This window comes from Belonocnema kinseyi, chromosome 1 (genome assembly GCF_010883055.1).
Source record: "Belonocnema kinseyi isolate 2016_QV_RU_SX_M_011 chromosome 1, B_treatae_v1, whole genome shotgun sequence".
In the NCBI taxonomy this organism is placed as follows: domain Eukaryota; kingdom Metazoa; phylum Arthropoda; class Insecta; order Hymenoptera; family Cynipidae; genus Belonocnema; species Belonocnema kinseyi.
Genome location: NC_046657.1, coordinates 137626350 through 137648916, shown reverse-complemented (window position 1 = coordinate 137648916; position 22567 = coordinate 137626350). Strand labels below are relative to the sequence as shown.

The window sequence follows — 22567 nt, the reverse complement described above, 5'->3', positions numbered from 1 at the left end:
GGGGCTGTTTTTGAGATATATAAAATGAACTGGCCTAAAAACTATGCTGCTTATGAAAATCCACAGTTTTTGACAAACGACACCAAATTTATCACACATATTCTTTGAGCTCCCAGCTAGGTAAGGGAGGGGGCACTGCCGCAGTTGTTGACTAATCGGCTTCAAATTTCCACACATGTTCTTCAAGCTCCCGGACAGGTCGCAAGAGTATAAACGGGGTGGTGGAATGGGGCGATTATTAAAATGTATAAAAAATAATGTTGGGTAGGGGGAAACGAGGGAGAGAGCAGATATTGGGGGGGGGGGCGGGGCTTAATCGCAGTTTTTTACCAATCGGCACTAAATTTTTCACACATTCTTTGCACTCCCGGACCTTTCGTAAGAATTTTGGGAGATGATGGGGTAGGGGCACAGTTTTTTAAATCCACCATATAAAATTCAAATTTGTTCTGTTGGGGCTCGATACCGTCCACACCGTTACATGGATCGACTTGAAAATTTAGACACGTGTAGATTAAGCGCTGGGGATGGTTCCTACCGAAACCCAAATCGCTATTTCCTTAAACCTTTTTTAAAATAAACAATGCAAAATAGAATTGACTGCCACATATTCTTTGGGCTCCAAAGCAGGTCTTAAAAGTTAGGTGTGGGCACGCAAAGGGATGGGGTAGGCGAGGAAGGGGGCACAGATGCAGTTTTTGACGAATCAGCATCAGATTTTTTCACATTTTTGAAATATTTTGCAGGCTATGTTAGAATTTCACGACTGATTTACGAATTCTTCATATTAAATTTAATAACTGGAGTATAAGTTTTATAATGAAAAACAATTAACATTCTCTCTATTTAAGCTCATATTTGTGTTTTACGTCCTCAGAGTCTTTTCAAAATTTTGTTCAAATTTCACTATCGACTTCACATTTTTCAAAAACCAAATTCTACGATGAATTCTTTAAACTGTATGTTGATTTCATTACGGTATTATGCAATATGCAACTTTTATGGAATTTTTGTTTGTTCTCGATGAATAGTACTAATGGAAGTGGGCTTTCCGCGGCGGCGAGGCCGCCGACACAGGGCCCCGCTAGTACATTATAAAAATGTCGTTTTTCTGCAATGAAATGTGTACGCCGCTTATATTATATTTAATAACTATTATATATACGTTGCCAACAAATTCCCAGGAAACCTTTCTGTGTTAGATACTTTTCAATAAAGGTAGAATTCCAAAAAGTCTTCGAAATTTTAAATAACAAATATCCCTTCTTCAAATTGAATATCAACATGTTCAAAGATTCAGGCCGCACGGGTCAAGTACCTAGGGTTACCATTTCTTCAAAGTATGAAAGGAGGACACTTGAAAACTTCTTGACCTAACTTTAACCTACTAACACATTAAATGTAGGTTCTTTGAATTTAAAATAATGCAAACTAAGAATGTTAAGTAAAATGAGTTTATTTTATTTGGGCCTACCGGGTAGGTTCGCCATAAGTACCTGGCATTACGCACTGCACTAAGAAAACTTATTGACTGTAACAACAAAAATTTTGTTGGCTTAACAAAATAATTTTGTTGCTCTTCGTACAACAAAACTATTTTGTTGAGCCAACAAACTTTTTTTCTTGAGACCCTTTTTTGGCCAAACAAAATTGTTTTGTTAGCATAACAAAATTTTTTTTCAGGCAACAAAATTCTTTTGTCACCTCAATACAATATTTTTTTGGTTTAACAAAATTTGTTTGTTAACCTAAAAAATACTTTTGTTTGTTTGCCAGGAGTTCTTCAACGAAAGTACTATCAGGCGTAAGAGCCACAAAAGCATCTTTATCAATGCCATGCTCTACGAAAAGAAAGAAAAAATTGGCTATACTCTACGATAAATGGACAATTAAACTATTTTATTTACGCGGTATCAAGCATCCATAATGTTTATTCACTCACTTAGATAAGTTTAAACAGCACGTCGTGTTAAGAACCAAATATTTTGTTTGGCCAACAAAATAATTTTGTCCTAACAACCAAAATTTTGCCCTGACAAAAAAAACTGCTCAACAAAATGGTTTTTTTGCGAATACTAAAATTTTTTCTCAGTGCGCTCGGCGAAAGGCAGACGGAAAATTTTTAATCTTATTCACTTAAAAACTTTTCGCTTATACATAAAAAAAGAAAAATGTGCCATTTTGGTCAGAAAGGAGGATATTTTCAACGAAGGAAGGACTCTTGAGAACAAGGCCGTAAAGGAGGACATTTCCTCCCGAAAGAGGACGTTTGGTAACCCTAGAAGTATCTGAAGAACCAACCCCACTTATGGCAGATCAAGTCCCCATAGAACCATCGATGCTTCATCTGTAAATGACAATGTAAAGTATAGTTAATGTTTATATGATCATTACTTTAGCCCGGGAAAATCTCTTCAGCAAGCATTGCGCCTGTAAATCAAGAGACTTCTTGCAGCCATTGCTGTCTTGTCAGAGAAGCTTCTCAAACATAGAAAAACTGTATGAAGAAAAAAAGATAGATAGAAGGCACTGGATTTCTCGTGTTAAGTAAACCGAGTAAAACGGAAAAGACCAGCCAAAGAAAATAAGACAACGGACGTTCCGAGCCACCGAACACTTGTAACGATTAATCAGCTTTGGGAGGGCGGCCCCGAGAGTTTGTCGTCATTGCCAGGCGATGTCATGTGGTGACATCGTACTATACTTTATAGCCTGTCGTGTTACATTTTGCGGCTCCCTGTGATTCGCGTGTTCGACTGCGGTCGTAATTCTACACCAATCCTGATCCGATTTGGAAGCTTAGTTTCACTAGATTGGAAACCGGATATTGAAATTTGGTAGAATATATGCTCTGCTTATTTGAAACTCTACATCTTTTTTGTTATTCGGATCATCCACCGAAAATTTATAATAATTATTAAAATAACTTTACACTTTGATTAACGAAGACGCATAAACCAATATTCAATAGCATACAAAATTGACTTGAAAAAATAATGGTCTGCACTATCAACCTCTTTCTAGAACCACTCTTTTTTCTATTCGTAATACATTGTTAAAAAAACTGTTGTATGAAATAAAGACTAACGCTTACATTCTTTTCAAGAAAAACAATAGGAAAAATCATATTTCATTACTCATTCCTATTACAGTAAAAAAAGCTTAGATTGTATTTAAAACCAGTTGTAATTTTACGCGCAACGTAATGTAAACATGTGAATGTAAGAGAATAAATTTTAATGAGCTTATAAAATAACATATTTTCAGTTAAGTTAAAGTCTTGGCACATTGAGAAGTTACGAGCGAAATGTACTCGTTAATCGACAATCTATTAACAAACAGACGAAAAGAGCTAATGGTATGCTAATAGTGACAGGCTGTATGTGAATAAAAATAATTTTAATTTTTCGCATATCTATTTACAGGTTCGTCTATCAAAATTTTGTATAGGTAAATAATGCATTAAAAAATACGTTGGCACAAGCTATTACATATATTTTAGGTTTCATAATGAATCCGGGTTATGATGTAAATGTTAGATTTTAAAATCTTGGACTAGAGATTTCACTGTCTCAGATTATAACAGATTATAATCCAAAATACCGTCCAGGGATATGAATTTCTTAACATCGCGAGATTATAGTTTTAATGCTCTAGCTCGATGTTCCATATTCAATAATCCAATATTATATCATTTATATGCGGCCATATATAATTTTTATTGCCGGGTGTAATCCATCTTCCTGAGTGTCGTTAAACTCAAACTAACAATTTACGTATAATATAAAGACCATATATGATTCATATATGATTGAGTAATAATTACATTGGAATACGAAAAGTTGAATAATGGGGTATTTGGACTGCATATGGAGGTTCATTTCCTTCAATAACCCAAGTGGCGCCGTTCTCACCTTTCTCAATCAGTTCTACTATAGCTTCCGCAACAGTCTCGGCGCTAAATAAAAAATACAACTAGTTAAATAAAGCCTCACAGAAAAATTGTGTAAATGCAAAATATAATTTTATATATTTTACTCACGGCTGCGTAGGATACTTTGGTAAAGTTTCGCTAACCCTTTCCTCGTCAATAAAATCTAAGCATTTCTTCTGAATTTCGGAAACCAAGCTTGTACTCGTAAAGCCTGGACATATTGCCAATATTCGTACACCCGTTTTTTCGCAAAAGCTCTGCAAGTAAAATAATAGTTTTTATGCTTTTAATACTACGGGAAATCCTTAAATTACATCGAAGTATTAAAAAGAGACTCTTGCAGAAACAAAAATTGTGTCGTATATTATAATATAAAAATATAATATTATGGTAGTTTATATTTTAATCTATTATTGTACTACACTTTTGTATTATAATATACGATAAAATCCTCGTTATTCTTATTTTGCTTTTAACTCGTTTTTGCTCGCATCGTTCTTAACCCGTTCTTGCTCTGACGACTTTTCTTCTCCGCTTATGCTATTAGCCTCTCGTATTATTAAGGGCAACATCTTGCCCAACACAATTTGTATGGTTCTAAAACACATTTTGTTTAAAGAAAGCTTCAATATGAGTATATTTTTTTTTTAAAAACGTCAGTATAATCACATAGAAAAATCTTAAGTTTTTTGTATAGCAAAATCGGAATAGAAAGACGGTCAAAATTTTACATCGATTCTGACTACGGCGTTCACAATTGCAATTATATTTATAACTTGTAGCCTACCTTATTCGAACTCCCCTAGAATGTAGAGCTAGTGAACCTCTTTGAACTCTAAAGGGTACGCACCTAGTTAAGCGGGTTTTGATGAAACAGGGGCCTGAACTTACGATGATTAACTCTCAGTAATAAGCGTTGAATAGAGAAAAATTAATATTTTCACGTTTCAGTGAAAAAGTGAAGATTATTCTATTCTTTCAATTTCGTGATTTTTTCATCTGTCCAAAATACCATCATAGAAATGTTTTTAATAAAAGTTAATAATTGATGCGTCGAAAGAAAATGATACGCTACATAAATAAAACCTAAACGTTCAGACACTTCTCGAAGCAGATTATCACGCTGAACACGTCATCTCGAGATGACGCACTGTTACACTGAGATAATCGGTCAAACCTTCATTTTTGCCGGACCCATATATGGGCAGTGAACACTTTTTCCTTACACGTACATAGAGGTAATTACATATACCTTGATACCCAGACTGAAGCCTAAAACAGCGCTTTTCGTTCCTGAATATATTGGAATTTCTTCTACAGTATTTAAACGAGTGATTGAGGCAACATTAAGGATTGTTCCTCCTTTTCCACCCTTGTGCTTGCCCATATAATCTAGAGCAAGAAGTGTTCCGCGAACCACCGCTCTCTACATAGAAAAGATAAATCAAATTTAATTATCTGCAAAATACATAATTTTGTAAACGTCAATTAGCTTACATAGTTTACATCGATCATCAACTCCCACCGTTTTTCATTCAAAATACCTGCATTATTTACGAGGATATCTAGTTCTGGGCATATTTCAATGGCTCTCTTGAAATTAGCTAGAAAAGATTATATTGATATTCGTATATTAAAAAATCGTCGGCTTTTCACGGCTTTTTATGTTTAGTTGAAAATCCGCTAACATGTTTCGAGTCGAATGAAGAGAATCAAATATGTGATATAAAACACGTAAATAATGTTTTTAAATAAAAAATTTTATTAGTTTAACCCCAATTTAAGGGTGTAATTATTTAAGTTTTTTCATGGATTTTATTCTTTGGTGAATTACTTCTTTAAAGGACAATGATCAGAGTCGAAATATATTGACGAATTTTCTTGAATTTATGAAAAATAGAAAAAGACACTATTTTATGAATTAAGCTAATGAAAAAATTAAAACATCAGCATTAAGACATTTGAAATATTTATTGATGCATTCATTTCACAACAATATATTCTCTTGGGTCATTTGCAATGGCTCATTAAAAACAATTAGTGGTACGCCAAACTGCTTTGGCGTATAAAATATGCTGTTGCTAATTAACTGGTTGATACAACCATTTTTCATGATTGTGTTACTGCAAGGCTTACCCTCTCCCTCTATATACTTCCAACCTCTATGCTTAAAACATTTTTGCAAAAAAGAAGCGATTTTGAATTTCTTTCTTCACTTCTGACTGCGAATAACATTCTTCACAGAGCGAATTTTCACCCATTCAAAGTAATACTGGTTCACAAGTTACACCAAGATAATTTAGATCATCGCGATGAGTATTCTAAAGATATGATGTTACGCATAGATGAGAATCCCAACTTTTCATGTAGTATATCATTTTCGGATTGAACAATATTTCAACTAGATGGAACTTTAAATAAGCATAATTGTGGTTATTGGGCAGATGCAAGCCCTCATTGGGCACGAGAAGAGCAATCGCAATATCCACTAAAATTGAACCTTAGGGCTGGAATACCCAAAAATAGAATAAAAGGACCGATTTTTATTAAGTGTAATTTGAATGCTGATACGTATTAGATTATGCTAAGAAATCAAACAGTTACTGACATAAGAGAGATTGCTATAGAAAACTTTAATGACACATGGTTTTAGCAGGATGACGCCCACCTGACTACGGACGAGACGTTCGCGCTTACTTGGGTACAGTGTTTATTGATCGCTGGATAGGACGTAAAGGCGCAATTGAATGTCCAGCTAGATCACCTTACTTACCACCTTTGTACTATTTTCTTTATGGTTTATCTAAAATATCAAGTGTATAAAACCAAACCTCGAAGTTTAGGAGACTTGCAATAAAGAATAATTAATTAATGCGCTCTGATTCCTACAAAAATGATAAAAAATGCTGTTAATGATTTCACACCTTGTTTAACTTAAAATAACCTTGGAGTGACCATCAAGATCACACCTGACCTATGACCTGAGTACAGTTTTGAACGTAAAATCTCTCCCTCTTTCAATTGCCGAGATCAAATAAGGTAGCATATATATTTTTTTTAACTGGACTTCAAAATGACCTTGAAGGACATGAGCAAGGTCATATCTAAGGCCACATCTAAATGCACCCTGCTAAAATAAGTTAGGTCGTTATGAATTCTTTTCAGAAGCTGCAGTTCGCAAAGGTATTCAGACCATTTTTAAGTTTAAATAACCTCTGTGTAACCATCAAGGTCACACCTGACCTGAGGAAATTCTTGATCGCAAAATCTCCTGCTCTTTCTATTGCCCAAGTCAAGTGAGAGGGTTTTTATTATTTAAAAAAGTTGAACTTGAAATGATCTTTATGATAATCGTCAAGGTCAAAAACAAGGTCGTCATTGAATTTCTCGTTAAAAGATACTCCAAGAATAAGTGCTATACACTGCTAATACTTTCAAAGTCTCTGTATGAGTGTGAGAGTGAAGGGTGGAGAAAAAGAGAGCGAGCGACAGAAAGAGGCGAAAGGGTAAGATAGAGATGGATAGGGGTTGAAAGAGCCAGTCAGTGGGAGAAGCGAAAGAGGGATAGAAGAGAGAAAGCGTTACCCTGCAAGTGATACCGTTACCGTAACCCAATTTTACGAGTGCATATCGTGCCATAAGAAGTTATCACTTCAAAAATGACATTTGACTACGAATTTTAGAGTTTTGGGTTCCAAACCTTAATACTGCCCGAGTAAATATTTGGTGTGAATATTCAGCAATTACATAATACTCAAGAAATCCAGTATGAGAGGTACTGATCTACTAGTCCCTAGAACTGCTGTCTTGTGCAGTTTCTCAGATGATCAGGACAAAAGCGGTTAAGACTGTCGTTTCGGAAAGGCTACCATGCGCAAGTACTCAGTCTAATATATTAGGCACTGATTGAAAGCAAAGCCAGTGCGAGTCTACACCTAAAACTGCTGTTATATTGAGCTGTTGTGTATTTAAGCCTGCCCTGTGATTTAGATTTAAAGATTAGTATCCAGCAATAATATTATTTTATTATTACTAGTATTTTATCATTTCTTCCATATTTTTAGGAACAGTTTTTTAGAAGTAGTATTCAGTATTAATAGTATTTTATTATCAATAATATTTTAACATATTTTTAGGAACACTCTTCTAGATCTGGCCAAGAATTAAACTCAAGATTTCAATATCTCCATTCAGCTAAGAAAAACGTTCAGCTTTAAAACTGAATATTTTCTGACTTATTCATTAAAATGATTTCAACGTAGACTAATCTTTCAAGTGATTCTACTTGCAAATTTATAAATTCAGTTTATACACAGATATTCATATTTCAATCAAAATATACATTTTCAAACAATCGATGAAAACCCGAGTAAAAATATTTTGTTTTGAGTTCGACTTGGCTCGTCTTGAGTTCGTCTGCATTATAAATATCTTTTGCTGTCAGTTAGGAGCGATATTTAGGAGTCGAAAACGTAAGCCTTAAGCTTATGCCGAAGATTACGACGGGATTTGAAGACAAGCCGGGGTGGACTACTCTTGAGATGAGAAGTTTTAGTGTAAGTATTAAGAACAGTCGAGGTGGACTTGTCTGAAGACGAAAAGTTTAAGTCTCGAGAATTAAAAAAAAAAATTTTCTGAAGAAAGTTATATTACCAATATAGGGCTTTAATATTGACTGCGATTTCCAGGAATCTGATCGCTAGGCTGGGACCAAACAGTTGACATCTATTAGGATTACAATTTTACAACCAATAAAACAAGTCAGTTTGTAATGAATGATTTGACTGTTAGAGATGGATAAAAAACGGATAACCTTGTTGGATTTACCATCCAAAGAACATAATTGTTGCGGTCACACCAAATTATTAATATATACAGGGGAAATCAGCATTTGCAGATTTCCAACTTTCAATAGTTTAGGACAACTACTGCTAGGTGACGCAAACATTATTATCTCACAACCGAAACTACTTCTTGAAGTTATAAGTTATCCAGCACAAACTTTTACAATTTTTTAAATAGAAATATGTCATGATCTAGGTTTGTCACCAGATACTATTATGCTTTATTTGTTCTCGGCATCAGCATTCAATGTACTTGAAATATTTAGAGAATTATCGTTTACTCCGTGTAAATAAAAATAAATATTACTATTAGAATAATTACACCTTATAATCATTATTATATCATGGAACTTCTAACCAGATGCTGAATTTGAATTTTCGAATTCCAATTATTTAAATTTTGTAAGCAACAGTGATGTTATTGTACTTTAACGGAATATATATTTTTTAAGCTGCTCTTATTTTTATAAATTATGCTTTTTAAAAATAATTATCTCTTTCATTTAAATCAAGGACTTGGTTCTTTGAATCAATTAATATGTTATCAACTTTGTTACATCCCCGTTCTGAACAATATCTCGCAGTTTAGGATCGCATAAATATTTACTCATATTAACAAACGATTTCTTTGTTTTCAGCATATATTGGATAAAATTTAGAATACGCTTCTTTGACCCAAGAAAACACATCTGTCATTGAAAAAGTTTCTTCTCTTTAGTTAATGGTAATTAAGTTCTTTGAAGAAAATATTTTCTGGTTTTAAAATCACATTTGACTATTTCAACTAACAGACAAATAAAAATTATTTCTTATTTTGTTCAACTAACATTCAAATAAAAATTATTTCTTATTTTGTTCAACCAATGACAACGTGTCTTCGTTAGATAATATTTCACCGACAGAAATGAATCTACACTTGCAACAATAATTCCATACTTTTGGTTTAGATAAAACTATTTTCGTGTATGGAAGAAAAGTATAATGGAACGTATTCAGCACGATGATTTCTTCGAATTAAATAAGTTTTCTATGATTCAAGATATTTTTACATTCTCATCCTAATGAGAAGATATTGGTTTTATGTAAAATTTGACTTCAAAGCTTTCATCAATTCTCCACGTTTCAAAACCCCCCAAGTCTGAAAAAACGATTTTTACGATGACGTCTGTTTTCAGTCTGTCTATAGGCTGAAGACTGTAATCACGATCACTTTCGAAAAAAGATCTGATTGGATTGAACTTTGACACACTCTTTCAATCCTACAAGATAAGGAGAAGTTCGTTTGAGGGCCATTTTGGCTGAAAATTCAAAATGGTAGAGCATTTAGAAAATTTTTGAGACAATTTTTTAAAAGATTTGAAAATTGTATTTCATAATATAATATAATAAAAGAAAATTAACATTCTACGTCAAAAAACGCACGATATGAAAATAAGTCTGGACAAGAAAAACGTTGCTTTTTTAATGTCCTATAAGATTATCGCAACAGCTTTTTGAATTTTCTTCGACAATCGAAAATTCAAATTTTGATAACAACAAAAAAGAATTATTTTTTGATTTGACGTATACGTTTTGTTTTATTCTTAAAAAAAATTAGAAATTAAAAAATTAAAATTCTTGGACAAACGATACAACCAACGAAGAAAATAAATAGACAGTTGTTTACTCAAACAAGAGCTACAAATTTATTAGGAATCATTTTTTTAAAGGCACACCGTTTTTCTTATAATAGTGAAAAATAAAATAAAAAATATAGAAATTAAATTTGTGGACAAAAAGACACAAGGTACAATAAAATGTTAAATAACTAAATTTTTTCTAAATTAAATCTGAAAACTTGCTTTCAAACTTTTTTCTCATGAGGCACGTGATGAGAATGCGTTCCTTGAAGCCTAAGGAGCTTTAATAAAAGAGAATTTACAATCACTGGAATTCACTTGTCAATGGCTTCACCTCTAATTTTAAAAGTGCTGTAAAAAACTGTCGGGGATGTACAATCATCGAGTGAGTAGCGCGAGATCGAATAGGTTCGAGCCCTAAGCGCGTTCAAACTTGCGAGCGATTTATTAAAAATCATTTAAAAAGTTATTTTAAATACGAGTAACATAGCATCCTTACCTGTAAATTCGACCTCACTTGTTACATCACATGCCAGAAAAACTGCTCGATCTTTGCCAAATTCTTTGATCAACTTCGCCACTGCGTCAATTCCGCTCGATTTCTCCTGGTCCACGATGACCACGCACTGTTTAAGAAATAAGAAAGTATGGCTGCTTATTTTAATGCATTCTTAATTTTCTAAAAATGGTAAAGACCTAAAACATTTATTGTATTACCATACATGTTTTAAGCACTTGTCCCTAGTTTCTTGTTAAACAATTGAGGAGTAAGCAAACAAAAAGTAATAAATCCATTTTTTGCAAAAATGAAGATAATTATTGCCCTGTATGATTAGAATATCATCAATTCCATGATCAATCATTTGCTAATACACATACATTAAAAAAATGGGTAAAGCTTATTAGAAATGCAAACTTATTTTAAAATTTATAAATACCTTTTGATATTTCTCTTATAATATATAATCTCACAAACATTTAATATTTGTCCTTCCATTGTTAATTCAACGTTTCGCCCAGATGACGCGATGCACGGCCTCATCAAGATTACAATAGTAATTTGAAGAACTGTGTATACTAGATTGGTCCAAAAAATGTCAACTTCAACATATCTGTGCACAAATACATTCCCATACGTGAAAAAACATCTAATTTCTTCTAAATATTTCTAATGATTATTTAGAGGCTTCCAAGAGAGTTTTTACTTATTATGAATTTATCGGAAAAAAGTAGAATTGAAAAACTTTATATTTGAAGCTATGATGTAATATTTAATATTGCTATTTTGTTAACTCCTTACGTTTTTTTTGCATGTGCGTGATTTTTTCGTAGGCAATATTTAAACATTTACAACTGCTGTTAAAAGTAAGGCGATACCTTTGAATACAATCGCAAACGGAATTTTTTCGGAATAGCTTAAGCTTGCTCTTAATTGGTATTATGCCAATCTCTGCTAGTATAGCCTAGTATAACCTATAGCCTAAGTTTAGCTCAGTGCAACCCAGTGGATCATTTAAATCTGACCTGCAACATTGCCCGAATCTGGAGAAAATGCGATACACTAGAAGTAACCCTTAACATGCTCTCTTATTTTCTTTCTCGTTTCAGAAACTACTCATTTTTACAAACGGTTTGGTATACGCTTTAAGCCCCTGTACGACCCAGTTCGCCGTAAAATTTAAAAAAAAATTTTTGCTCCACACTACTTGGTACAGCAAACAAAATGAACCATTCTTTTTTCGCTAAACTACACCACGTCTTGAATACAATAGGTCACATTATACAATTAATCATGACTTGCAACCTTCATGTCAACAATTCGGTAAAAAGCATCCTCGTCTGCCGCTGGATAGATTTTTGCCACCTCCTGATGTGATCTTCTCTCTTTTTTAGGACAAGGGCACTGCTTGTTCATGTAGTCCTCCGTCCCACACTCATAGTAGTGGAGGCAACGTAGACCAAAAACGTACGTTATCTTACATTACTCTGAAAAAGCTAGGATTTGAAGACTCTTTTTTATGTTTAAAATTTGAAGTACTGAACGTGTCACTCTTAAAATTGCGACTTTAAATAAAAATTTGGACAAAAGGAAAAAATTACAGAAATTTGAAGAACAAATTTTTAACACGAGGGATTGTTTATTTTTCGCTTATTAACTATGAATAATTACTTCCAAAAGTTGTCCAAGGTATATAATTAGTATTTTATTAAGAAAAATTCACTAGAATGCGAAATATACGTTTTAGGCCTGAGCTGTCCCCTGAGTTTAAGGGCCGTAAATCGTCTATATTTCATCAAAATCTAAAAATTATGTATCATACTAACTAGTAGATCTCGCCATTGCAATCAGTAACTTACTTATTTCACGTAAATCTAAATCAGGATTTATAATGAGTAGTAGGATATTCAGAAAATTGACGATCATTTTTTTTTAGTTTTTACTCTTCTATTTTATTTTTGATCGGATTTAGAAATAATTGTCCCATTTTTTATAGGAAAAATAATTACCCCCTGCTACAAAGCTTATAAGCATTTAAAAGTGTATGCTGCTTTTTCTTTTAGTAAAAATAACAAGTGAATCGCGTGAAAACAAGAAGTAAGCTTCGAATTCTTTTAGAGCATTACATTATTTGTAATTATTTCAATTGTGAGAAATAACCTTTTACAGGTTTAAGCAAGTGCTGTAAATATTTAATTAATATTGCTGATTTTGTTCGATCTGAATGAATTTCTCACAGGAGGTTGCCTTTTCTTAGGCAATTTGTTAAGATTAAATAGAAACAAATGACACTTTCAGATCATTTATACATTTTTTGCTTTAAAGTTATAAAAGGGAAAGTTATGCAGCTTTTGATGTGACAAACGAGAGATTTTGTAAGACAATTCGCTCCTTGGAAAAGCATTATCTCCCAAGCGGTTACTTGGCCGTGCAGATATTTCGAAAGGGCTCTAATGGGGCTCTGACGAGTTTATTCTATGTTCTAATCGGGCTTTAGTGGGCAAAGCTAGTTTCAACTCCATATAGAACGTAACTATGAGGCCATGGGGGCCCTACTACATTTTCTAGTGGGGTTATAGTAAGGTCAGTCTACCTTGAACCGAATTAAATAAAATGGCCCCTGACAGGCTACTACAGGGTACTGTCACGCTTCTCGCGACGAGTACTTTTATCCATTCATTATCATACGACTGAATACATCCAAATGCCTTTTTTAATTAAAAAAATTGAAATTTTATTCAAACATTTTCGTTAGTTTTAACACCTACTACTGCTATACTCTAACAATATGAGAAAAAAAGGTATTTAAAAAATATACATTAATTCCTTGCGAGTATTTTGACTTAAAATATTAATGGTTCTGTTTAAATTGCAAACGTACATTACATTTTTAAACATTATATTACAAATAAAATTTCTCACGCAACGATGTATCGAACACTTATATCTAGACTTAAATCTATCGCCTAACAGCCCGGGAGTCTTAACCATTGCGCTAAACGCTAAACTTACGAGTTGAAACTCGGGGAAAAAGCCATCCTCATAAGGTGCAACTCAAACAAGTTTAAACACTAAATATTAAACAATCCTTTGCTAATTAAATATTTATTATTATACGACGTTATGTAAGAAAATGGAAAACATTTAAGATTGACATAAAATATATTTTTTTCTGAACATTTACAATTTTCGATAAAGATCGAATTTACAATAAAAAAAAGAAGAAGAAAAATGTATTTTTACGTGAGTTGTATCTATAGTTTTAATACATTTTAGAACACATGAACCATATTTTTTAACGTATTATGTTAATATGTATATTGTCGGCATAGTACTGCGCTGGTGGTGGATACAGCAATTAGCCAGTACTGGACGAACTGCCGATTATCTGTGCTGGTGATTAGTATTGCGCCAGTAGTGGTCTGGTAAAGCAGTGACCAGCTGCACTTGATATAAACTTTTTAACTTTAACTCACACAAATCTTCCTTCCCCCGAAGAAAATATTTATTTGTGCCCTTAATCACGTTTTCGAAAATAACAAGTTTAAATACTCATAAAAAATTATTTCTGCATAATAAGTACTTCAAAAACCTCAAAAGTAATATTTTAGACAGTATAAGATTTTAGGAGTTCTCTGGTCTTCTATAAATGAGCTTATGCCTTTATGATAGAGACTGGGCTATTGGAACTTCGTCAAATTTTAATGTATAGTACAATAGATTTAACCTCAGTCCTGTGAGCAGTTATTGCCCTGCCTTCCAGTATGATACTACTTATAATTATAGTAACGAAAAATGGTCAGAATGTGAAAAATTGTAAACAGCTGACAGTGCGATAAATAATTTTTTACCTATGTAATAAGTTTTATGCGCGGACTAATTGATACAGTAAAAAAGATAATATTGGGTTGAAAACATTTGATTGAATTGGTTTAAAAACCACCATTACGACAAAATTAATAGTAGCACTCGATCCTACGGATATTCTATATAAAGTATATATATTACATCATTTTTTTCTAAACCCTATTTGTAATTCAGTTTCTAAAAACAATTATATCGTCCGACAACCAGTTACGTATTTAATTATACTGCATAACAAATAGGGTCGAGAAAACAATTGTCCAGCATGTGGACTCGACGTAGTTTTCCCATAGAATCAAATGGTGCTATTATCTTTTCTTAACTTACATTTTTGAACGAATTACTTAAACAACAACTAACTCAACAATGAAAAGTTTAAACTCTTTATCCTGAAAAATCGGCTTCTAATTAAATGTTCTCATCAAAACTTTAATTTTCCTACTATGTTACAATTTTTTGTTACTTATACCATTCTGATAAGAAATTACCGCTAGCGAATATAATAACGAATTTATTTAAATAAATTCTTATTAGCAATGAGCTTTTACCTTTAATTATTTGTATATGTTTCTAAAGTACATATGCATTAATGCTAATCAATATTGAGTTTGTTTAAGAAAGTTTCTTTAACTAATTATTCATATTTTTCAAATGTATCATTTTTACACGAAATTAAATTTAAAAATCTAGGAGCCTAAGGCCATTAAAATTTTTTTGCTGAAAAAAGGAAACTTAGAAATCCATAAAGAAATAGAGCCTGCAGAGGATTCTGAACAGTAAATTCCTGGTCTTAACCACTCTGATTAGGTGAAACAAAATAGTTTTGTTGAATCACTTTAACGATTTCGCGTCTTCTATTGTAACCAACAAATTTATTTGGGAAAACCAAAGTTTGGTTCGCCCAACCAAACACTTTTCACAGTGTATAATTCTCCGGAATTCGCTGTAATTCTTTGAAATTTATGAAAATTCGCTTCGAGCTGATTTTCAAAGAAATTCTTATGATTTCTACGCCATGCCAGTACAATGATTAGCCTTAAATAAATATACATTTTCGAATTGTCTTAAAATTCATATAAAATTGCGTGTATTTCCCTTATAATACGTAATAATATCAAATTTAAACATTTTATTTTTGTGCTTCAAACTACAGTAAGTGTATGCAAAATTATTTACTGATATTATGTATAAACAAAATTGTAAACTGATGTGATTGGAATATGAATATATATAACCTAATTTGACAAATTCTACACCTAAATATTGTGAATAAATTTTTGTTCTTACCTTAGCACCATGCTCTAATAATTGTTTGACGCAAAGAAATCCAATTCCATTTGCCCCGCCGGTTACAAGTGCACATTTATCTTTTATCTGCATCTGTAAGTATTCCAAATTCTTAGAGACCCTTTTAATTCGGCCAATAGTTTTCTATAGTATGTAAACAAATTACTTCGTTTTTTTATTTTATTAAGGAATGGTATCTATTTTAAACTGTAAATGCTTAGGAATTACATTATTGGAATAATCCTGCTGGAATATACCCTGCTATGTATGTACTGAGGCCTTCCTCATAACAAGCCGCCACTTATGTTAGTAAGTAGACAGTTTTAATAATAATGAAGCTGTATACTTGTAACTGATAACCTGATTAGAATTATCTTAGACAGTTTCTTGAACCGGAAGTATGTGAGAGGTTGCAAAGGCCGCAGAAATAATACATATCAATTGATAAGGGAAAAATATAATTACAATACAAAGACATCAAATCAGTTACATTTTTTTAATCATTGGCATTATAATGGGCTCTGCTCAAAATCAGCTTTTTCGAGCGTTTTTTTAAATATTTGATGACATGATATACAAATTAATCCTTACTTTCTAAAAATATTTAAGTTTACTCAACGATATGGTCGCTGTTATTGATCAATTTTTGAATTTCTTAGCTCTCAGCAGCCAATTTGTTCAAATACCCCAAAAATCTCCTTTAAATTGAAGCAAAATAAAAATGAGAAAAATGTAATTTTTTTTAAATTAAATATTTCAGGGCATGATACTACAAATAATTCAATTTGTCAGTATATTGTTCGGAATGTGTTATGAAATACGAAGAAATCTTACATCTTGAGGGCGAATAACTCTAAGCCACTCTTGTAGGTCTCCAAAAAAATCCCTATAAGTGAAGAATTTGGATTTCATGTAATATCATGCTTTTTCAAGGTTCATTTTTATCAATAATCATTCATAGGTAATTTGGCCATATCAACAACAATAGAATCCGTGAAACATTTACTTATCAGTAATTACGTCACATAGTGTTATAATTTTTAATCCTTGTACATCCAAAATCATGAAAAAACAACCAAAAGCCCACTCCTCGACACAAATGGCGAAGTAAAAGATGCAAAGCAAAATCAATTTACTTCATGGACATTCTAGCACAATTTTGGTAAAGGGCTTTCGGACGCTCAGTTTCCAGGGGGCTCTATAGGCTCATAACATATGGTCGTTTCAAATAAAATATCTTGCATTACTCGTAGTGTTAGACACGTATTTGCAAAGGAATTCAATGTTTACAGGACGAAGAAAAATCCATGGCCGAAAGCCAGGGTTGTTCACGCATTAGCAAAACCATGGCTGCAGGCGAACATTGACCTACTTGTGATGCAATATACTACAATATATATACAATATATGTATATACAATATATACATACAATATATATAGATATATCTATATTCTATAGTAGTCATCCTCTTTTACAAAGGAAAGATGGAACTGTCTATCTGAAAATGTTTAAGTCATTATAATATTGTTGTTACAGAAGAAACAATTACAAATAGTCATATTCTTGAACTGCGCCAGGATGATATTTTGGTAAACACATTCAGTGCAGAGAAGGTTAATGTGACGCTCCAATACATTATTTTGATTATACATTGAGTCATACAGGTAGAGTTACAGCACGCGTCGAAAGTTGGAAATTGAAAAAACAAATTAGTTGAATCAGTACTGATAGACATCATTAATATGCATTTCTTCAGTTTGTAAATTACCGCACAAATTATTGCATGTTTTTAATAAAAACGGATTCTATCATTTTTCTTTTATAAGTAACAAATTTTTCTCGTGAAATCTTGACGCTTTTAAGAATAAAATCAAAAGATCAAGCATGATGGGATAGACCTTTATTATTATAGCCGATTCTGCAATCCCTTTCGTGTTCAGCAATTCGTGTTTTGACTCTTCTTCTACTTTCACCTAGGAAAATCTTTGAACAAAATTTGCATTTTATGATGTAAACAATGCCCAATAAACTTTCTATTTACTCTGGATCTTTGTTATTGATATAAAAAATTTTCTATTTTATTATTTTTTGGAATTATACATTGATATTATGTTAATTGAGGGGACTTTTTATCATTACTAGAGTTGTTATAAATTACATGTGTTCTTTCTTAATTATACTTTTTACGAGATGTAACGGATAATTGTAAACAGTTAAGGTTTCTTCATTTTTGTTATTATTATCTCTTCCAAATTGAACATCATTAAGTTATATGCCTGTGTCAATTAAAGGTTTGCTTAGTCCTATCGTGTCTGTTTTAATACAAATATTGACCAGAAAAATGTTGGGTTCTTATACAAATTAGTAAGAATTTGGCCAACATCTTTTTTTAACACTGAAAAATCAAGGTAGTTTAGAATGTTGTTTGCCCTAATCCAATGAGTATATTGAACCGACTAATTAATGTTGGGGAACAAATTGAAAAATGCGTAAATTTTTGTTGTTTGAATGATAGCAAATACGTCATCTACATAGAGTATGTGGAAAATCAGCTTGAAATTAAAAAGTTACAAGCCTCTAGATTCTAAGCCGGTTTAATTTAAGTTGTTTTAACTAAGGGCAAGCGGTCGAAGTCGACTAGATAGAAGCGACTTCTAGGAGAGAGGGAAGAGTCACGAAATCTTTGCTCTCCACTTACAACTAAATTCTCACGGAAATATAGGTCGTTGATGCGGCTCACGGGCGGGGTATAGATGAGACGCGTAGATGTAGTGATAAGTGGTGGGACATGTTTCACGAAATCGCAAGCTCTCTAGTAAAAGCCCGACTTCTCAGGTAACTAACTACTCAATTATTAGCAAGAATGTTGAGCAAGGAATCACTATATACAAAAGTTAACTCAAGTTTAATTCCTTTACTAGAAGAAAAGTGTAATGAGATTTCTACTAGCTGGCATAATAAATCTCATATCAATGACAATTGTATTACGGATTAAAATCTATAGGCTCGATTGTACCTAAAGCTCATGCTCTTCTTAAAGTTCATAAACCAAATTTATAATGGACATCAATTGCGTCTTCCATTGGGCCACAAACTAATGATTTGTCATGATATTTTGTAATACTTCTACTTTACCTCTCTCCCCTCTCGTTGATTCTAGCTAAGGGTAGTTCGCCTACGACACCTACACAAGGCCCTCGGGGCCACAGTAGTCCTTGCGCCCTGTCTACGAACAGGTCATTCTGTATCTTTCGGTCAATAACCAAAAGTATTCTTATATCAAGTATAAAAGAGGTGTAATTGACTAGACCGTCACATAATTTTGGCGATCCTAGCTACGATCCCTTTGATCGATGTGTGAAAACCTACGAGGTTTCAAAGATAGCGCAAGTGTACTACCAGGGCATATAAGGATTATCAGTAGACGATTGATCTTTAGCCAAAAGAGATCACGCTAATAGTGCAAATCAAGTGAAGCTACTGGTGACTCTTAAGAAAGGCGCGACGTCACTCTTCAAAGGGGACACCACGGGAGGCTAAGAATTTCCCGATTTTCCGGCCAGCTGTCTGCCTACGGAGCTGCAGCATCCCGCCTGACCCTGCCAACATCAGTAGACTACCATCGATTCTCAACGTCGCCAGCGACACTCAAACTCCTGTTGCGTAAGTTTAGTAAAAATTGTAATAGTTCAAAAATAGTAAAAAGTAATACGCGGCTTCTTTCTTAAAAAAAAAACGCCTACGATTAGTTTATAAAATTAATAAGCATTGTGCAAATTGCGTCGCGATCCGAACTATCAAAATTGTGCGATAAAAATACTACCTCACACTGGCGTTCGCAGCGTATAGACAAAATTTAATAGAATACCCGACAGTAGAATCGGAAACAAGTCAAGAATCCTTAGGTAACCTAAATCCCGATACTAATCCTTTCCTCACGGCTCGAGAAATGTCTAAAGAAGATTCTCGTGTGGTTCGCAGGAAGCATCCACAATGATGGATGACCCCATAAAATTTTTTATAGAAAAATTGAGTAGTATGGAAACCTTTAAAAAAAGATAGAAGATGCTCTACGAATTTTAAATGCTGAAAATTCTCAGCGCGCAAGAGAAATTGAGTATCTCGCGAAGCAGGGTAATATGCTCTTAACGGAAGATGAGAGTTCGGGAAAAGGAGAAAAATATACCTCATGCGAAAATCGTCTTTTACCAGAACCTGAAAATTCGTCTATTTCTCCGCAAGGAAATAAGCAACTAAAAGATCACCCTTCCCAAAATATCAATATTCAAAAAGTAGAAAATTCGTCTCTTCCTCCACTAGGAAATAATAGAACGGATCAGGCTGAAAATTACAGGCAAAACGTACCAGTAGTAACCCAGCATCCCCAGGAAAGCGTGCGAATATATCATTTTGAAGGCCGAGCGTCTAGAAGTAGCTCTACATCCCCGACTCCGCGAAGAAATTTCACGTCTTCTCAAGGTAATCGGTTACAGACAACGTCCATTCCTGTGACAACTTCTATTCCCGTGAAGGACATCATCAGAACCGTCGAAGAATTGAGAGGACGTGATGATGTGGGTGTCAAGGACTTTATCAAGTCAGTTAAGCGTGCGAAATCGAGATGTTTGCAGCCGGATTTACTATTGGATTTTATAATAGCCGAAAAAATGAAGGACCAAGCAAAACGCGCAATTCGCTTCAGTTCAATAGATGATTATGATCAGTTGTTCTCCGCCTTAAGGCAAAATGTAGGTATAATCAGTTCAGTTGAGTTAAGTCGGTCAAAACTCGAATCCTTCAAGCAAACAGGGATTGAGACCGTTCAGAATTATAATATGCGGTTCCGGCAGCATTATAATGAACTAATTCATGCGGTCCAGAACCCGGTAACAAACCCCTGACAACCGGCCTTTGCTCAATCTAGGAAAGCATTCCAACATGCATCATCCGCCTCAAAGTACCCAAGTATTAACAACCCTCCAAATCATTCCCTGCCTTTACAAAAAAGCCTTCAGATGTTTTGTAAAATCTGCAAAAGACCGGGACATAACGAATCCCAATGCTACAGTAGAGACCGAAATTTTCTGATAGGACACTCGAACTCCCGCCCATCGAATCGTGTCCACAATTTACAGGTGGAAGAAGGACATCCAGAAAATGTTCTAGGCCATCACGAAGATCAACTATCAACAGAGATAGAATCTCCGCAATATCAGGAAGACTATTCTCAATTAGAGCAAACCTACATGGAACAAACAGAACAGGAAGACTTCTAGTGGACAGTGGATCCTCACTCAACCTAATCAAGGATGAGCTTGTTCAATTAAATTATCCGCGTGAAAAATTTATCAAAGTGTTCTCTATGGGAAACGACCAACACCGGATAATCGAAATAAAAAATTTAAATTCCAGGGAAAAGAGCATGTGTTTGTTATTGTACCAAATGATTTCCCACTACTCTTTTGTGTAAAATGGACCACAAAAGTCAACGCCCACGTGAAGAAAAGGTCACATCAATGGAAGTCGAGTTTCCGGTAAATTTCCCATTAAATAGTTTACTTCGCGAGGCTTCGCTCGAAAACAAGTAACGCAATCTCGAATAATATGCCGAGTCGCATTTAGCCCATCGATAGGCCAATATGCTTCTCGGACTCCGTACAATGTTACGTTTTTTCCCTCATGTAAGTGTTTTAAATGTGCATCTCGGATAATTAATTTCGTTACGTGATGATTTTTAGGGAGAATAATCGGATGTTTTTGTGACGCGGGGATCAGAGCCCGATCTAATCTTTCACTGACCCTAATCAACCCATCGTCTAAAAAAGGATTGAAATAGAAGAGACTGTTTTTTTTTATTCACCTGTTTCCCTTTGAACAAATCTTTTATTTCTTCAGAAAAAACCTCAGATTGAGTCAATTTGAATATTATATGTGACGCTGCATTAATCTCATTTGGTATCAGTAGACCCGTTTGTCTAGAATTCTTGTCTTTAATTTTTAAATTACTGATAAATCTCAAGGAATACGCGAGGACTCTTTGTAATTTTTTAAACTTGCTGTACTTCGTGAGAATATTAGTCCCTGATTGAGTAATCGTAAAAGATACTACGGTTTTCGCTGAACGTTTTTCTGGGACGTCTGAAGTCTTGAAATTAAGTTGGGGCCAATTGTCTTCGTGACAATTCAACCACTGGAGACGGTTTTTCACTGACTAGTATTTAAACTAACTGAGCTTTAAAGTCACTCACTAGTTTTTGAAGTGACTGATTTGAATGTTACTGAGCTTTAAAATCACTCAATAGCCTTTACTACTGTTAACGAGTAAAAGTTTACTATATAAAAAATCGTTTATTAAAAAAAGGTATTGGACAATAATCGAACCGAAAAATCTACTGTAATAAGTGTAGTTGAACGAGAGTGAATGACCAATTCTACAAGAGATTGCTGTGGCTTTATCTATTTAATGTTCACGTTTATGATTCAGAACAGAGCTACATGTATCCTTTTTTAGAGGGAAG

At 33.7% G+C, this 22567-nt stretch overlaps 1 protein-coding gene across 8 annotated transcripts in view; it reads right to left on the bottom strand.

The window, feature by feature from the left end:
• The window catches only part of LOC117175253 (15-hydroxyprostaglandin dehydrogenase [NAD(+)]-like), a 50656-nt gene extending 34261 nt beyond the window's left edge, over window positions 1–16395 (bottom strand). For 2 of the 8 annotated variants that reach the window (XM_033364967.1, XM_033364942.1), the window contains exons 1-8: window positions 16214–16348; window positions 16048–16140; window positions 11374–11509; window positions 10897–11023; window positions 5432–5538; window positions 5187–5360; window positions 4043–4191; window positions 3827–3958 (exon numbers count right to left, since the gene is read on the bottom strand). In XM_033364967.1, coding sequence (XP_033220858.1) covers window positions 3827–3958; window positions 4043–4191; window positions 5187–5360; window positions 5432–5538; window positions 10897–11023; window positions 11374–11509; window positions 16048–16058 — 836 coding nt within the window. In that variant the 5' untranslated portion in view covers window positions 16059–16140; window positions 16214–16348. Of the gene's footprint in view, window positions 1–3826; window positions 3959–4042; window positions 4192–5186; window positions 5361–5431; window positions 5539–10896; window positions 11024–11114; window positions 11222–11335; window positions 11510–16047; window positions 16141–16213 lie in introns of those variants that run through there. The other 6 variants (XM_033364957.1, XM_033364951.1, XM_033364983.1 and 3 more) reach the window with 6 other exon arrangements.
• Between the last annotated feature and the right edge of the window lie 6172 nt (window positions 16396–22567).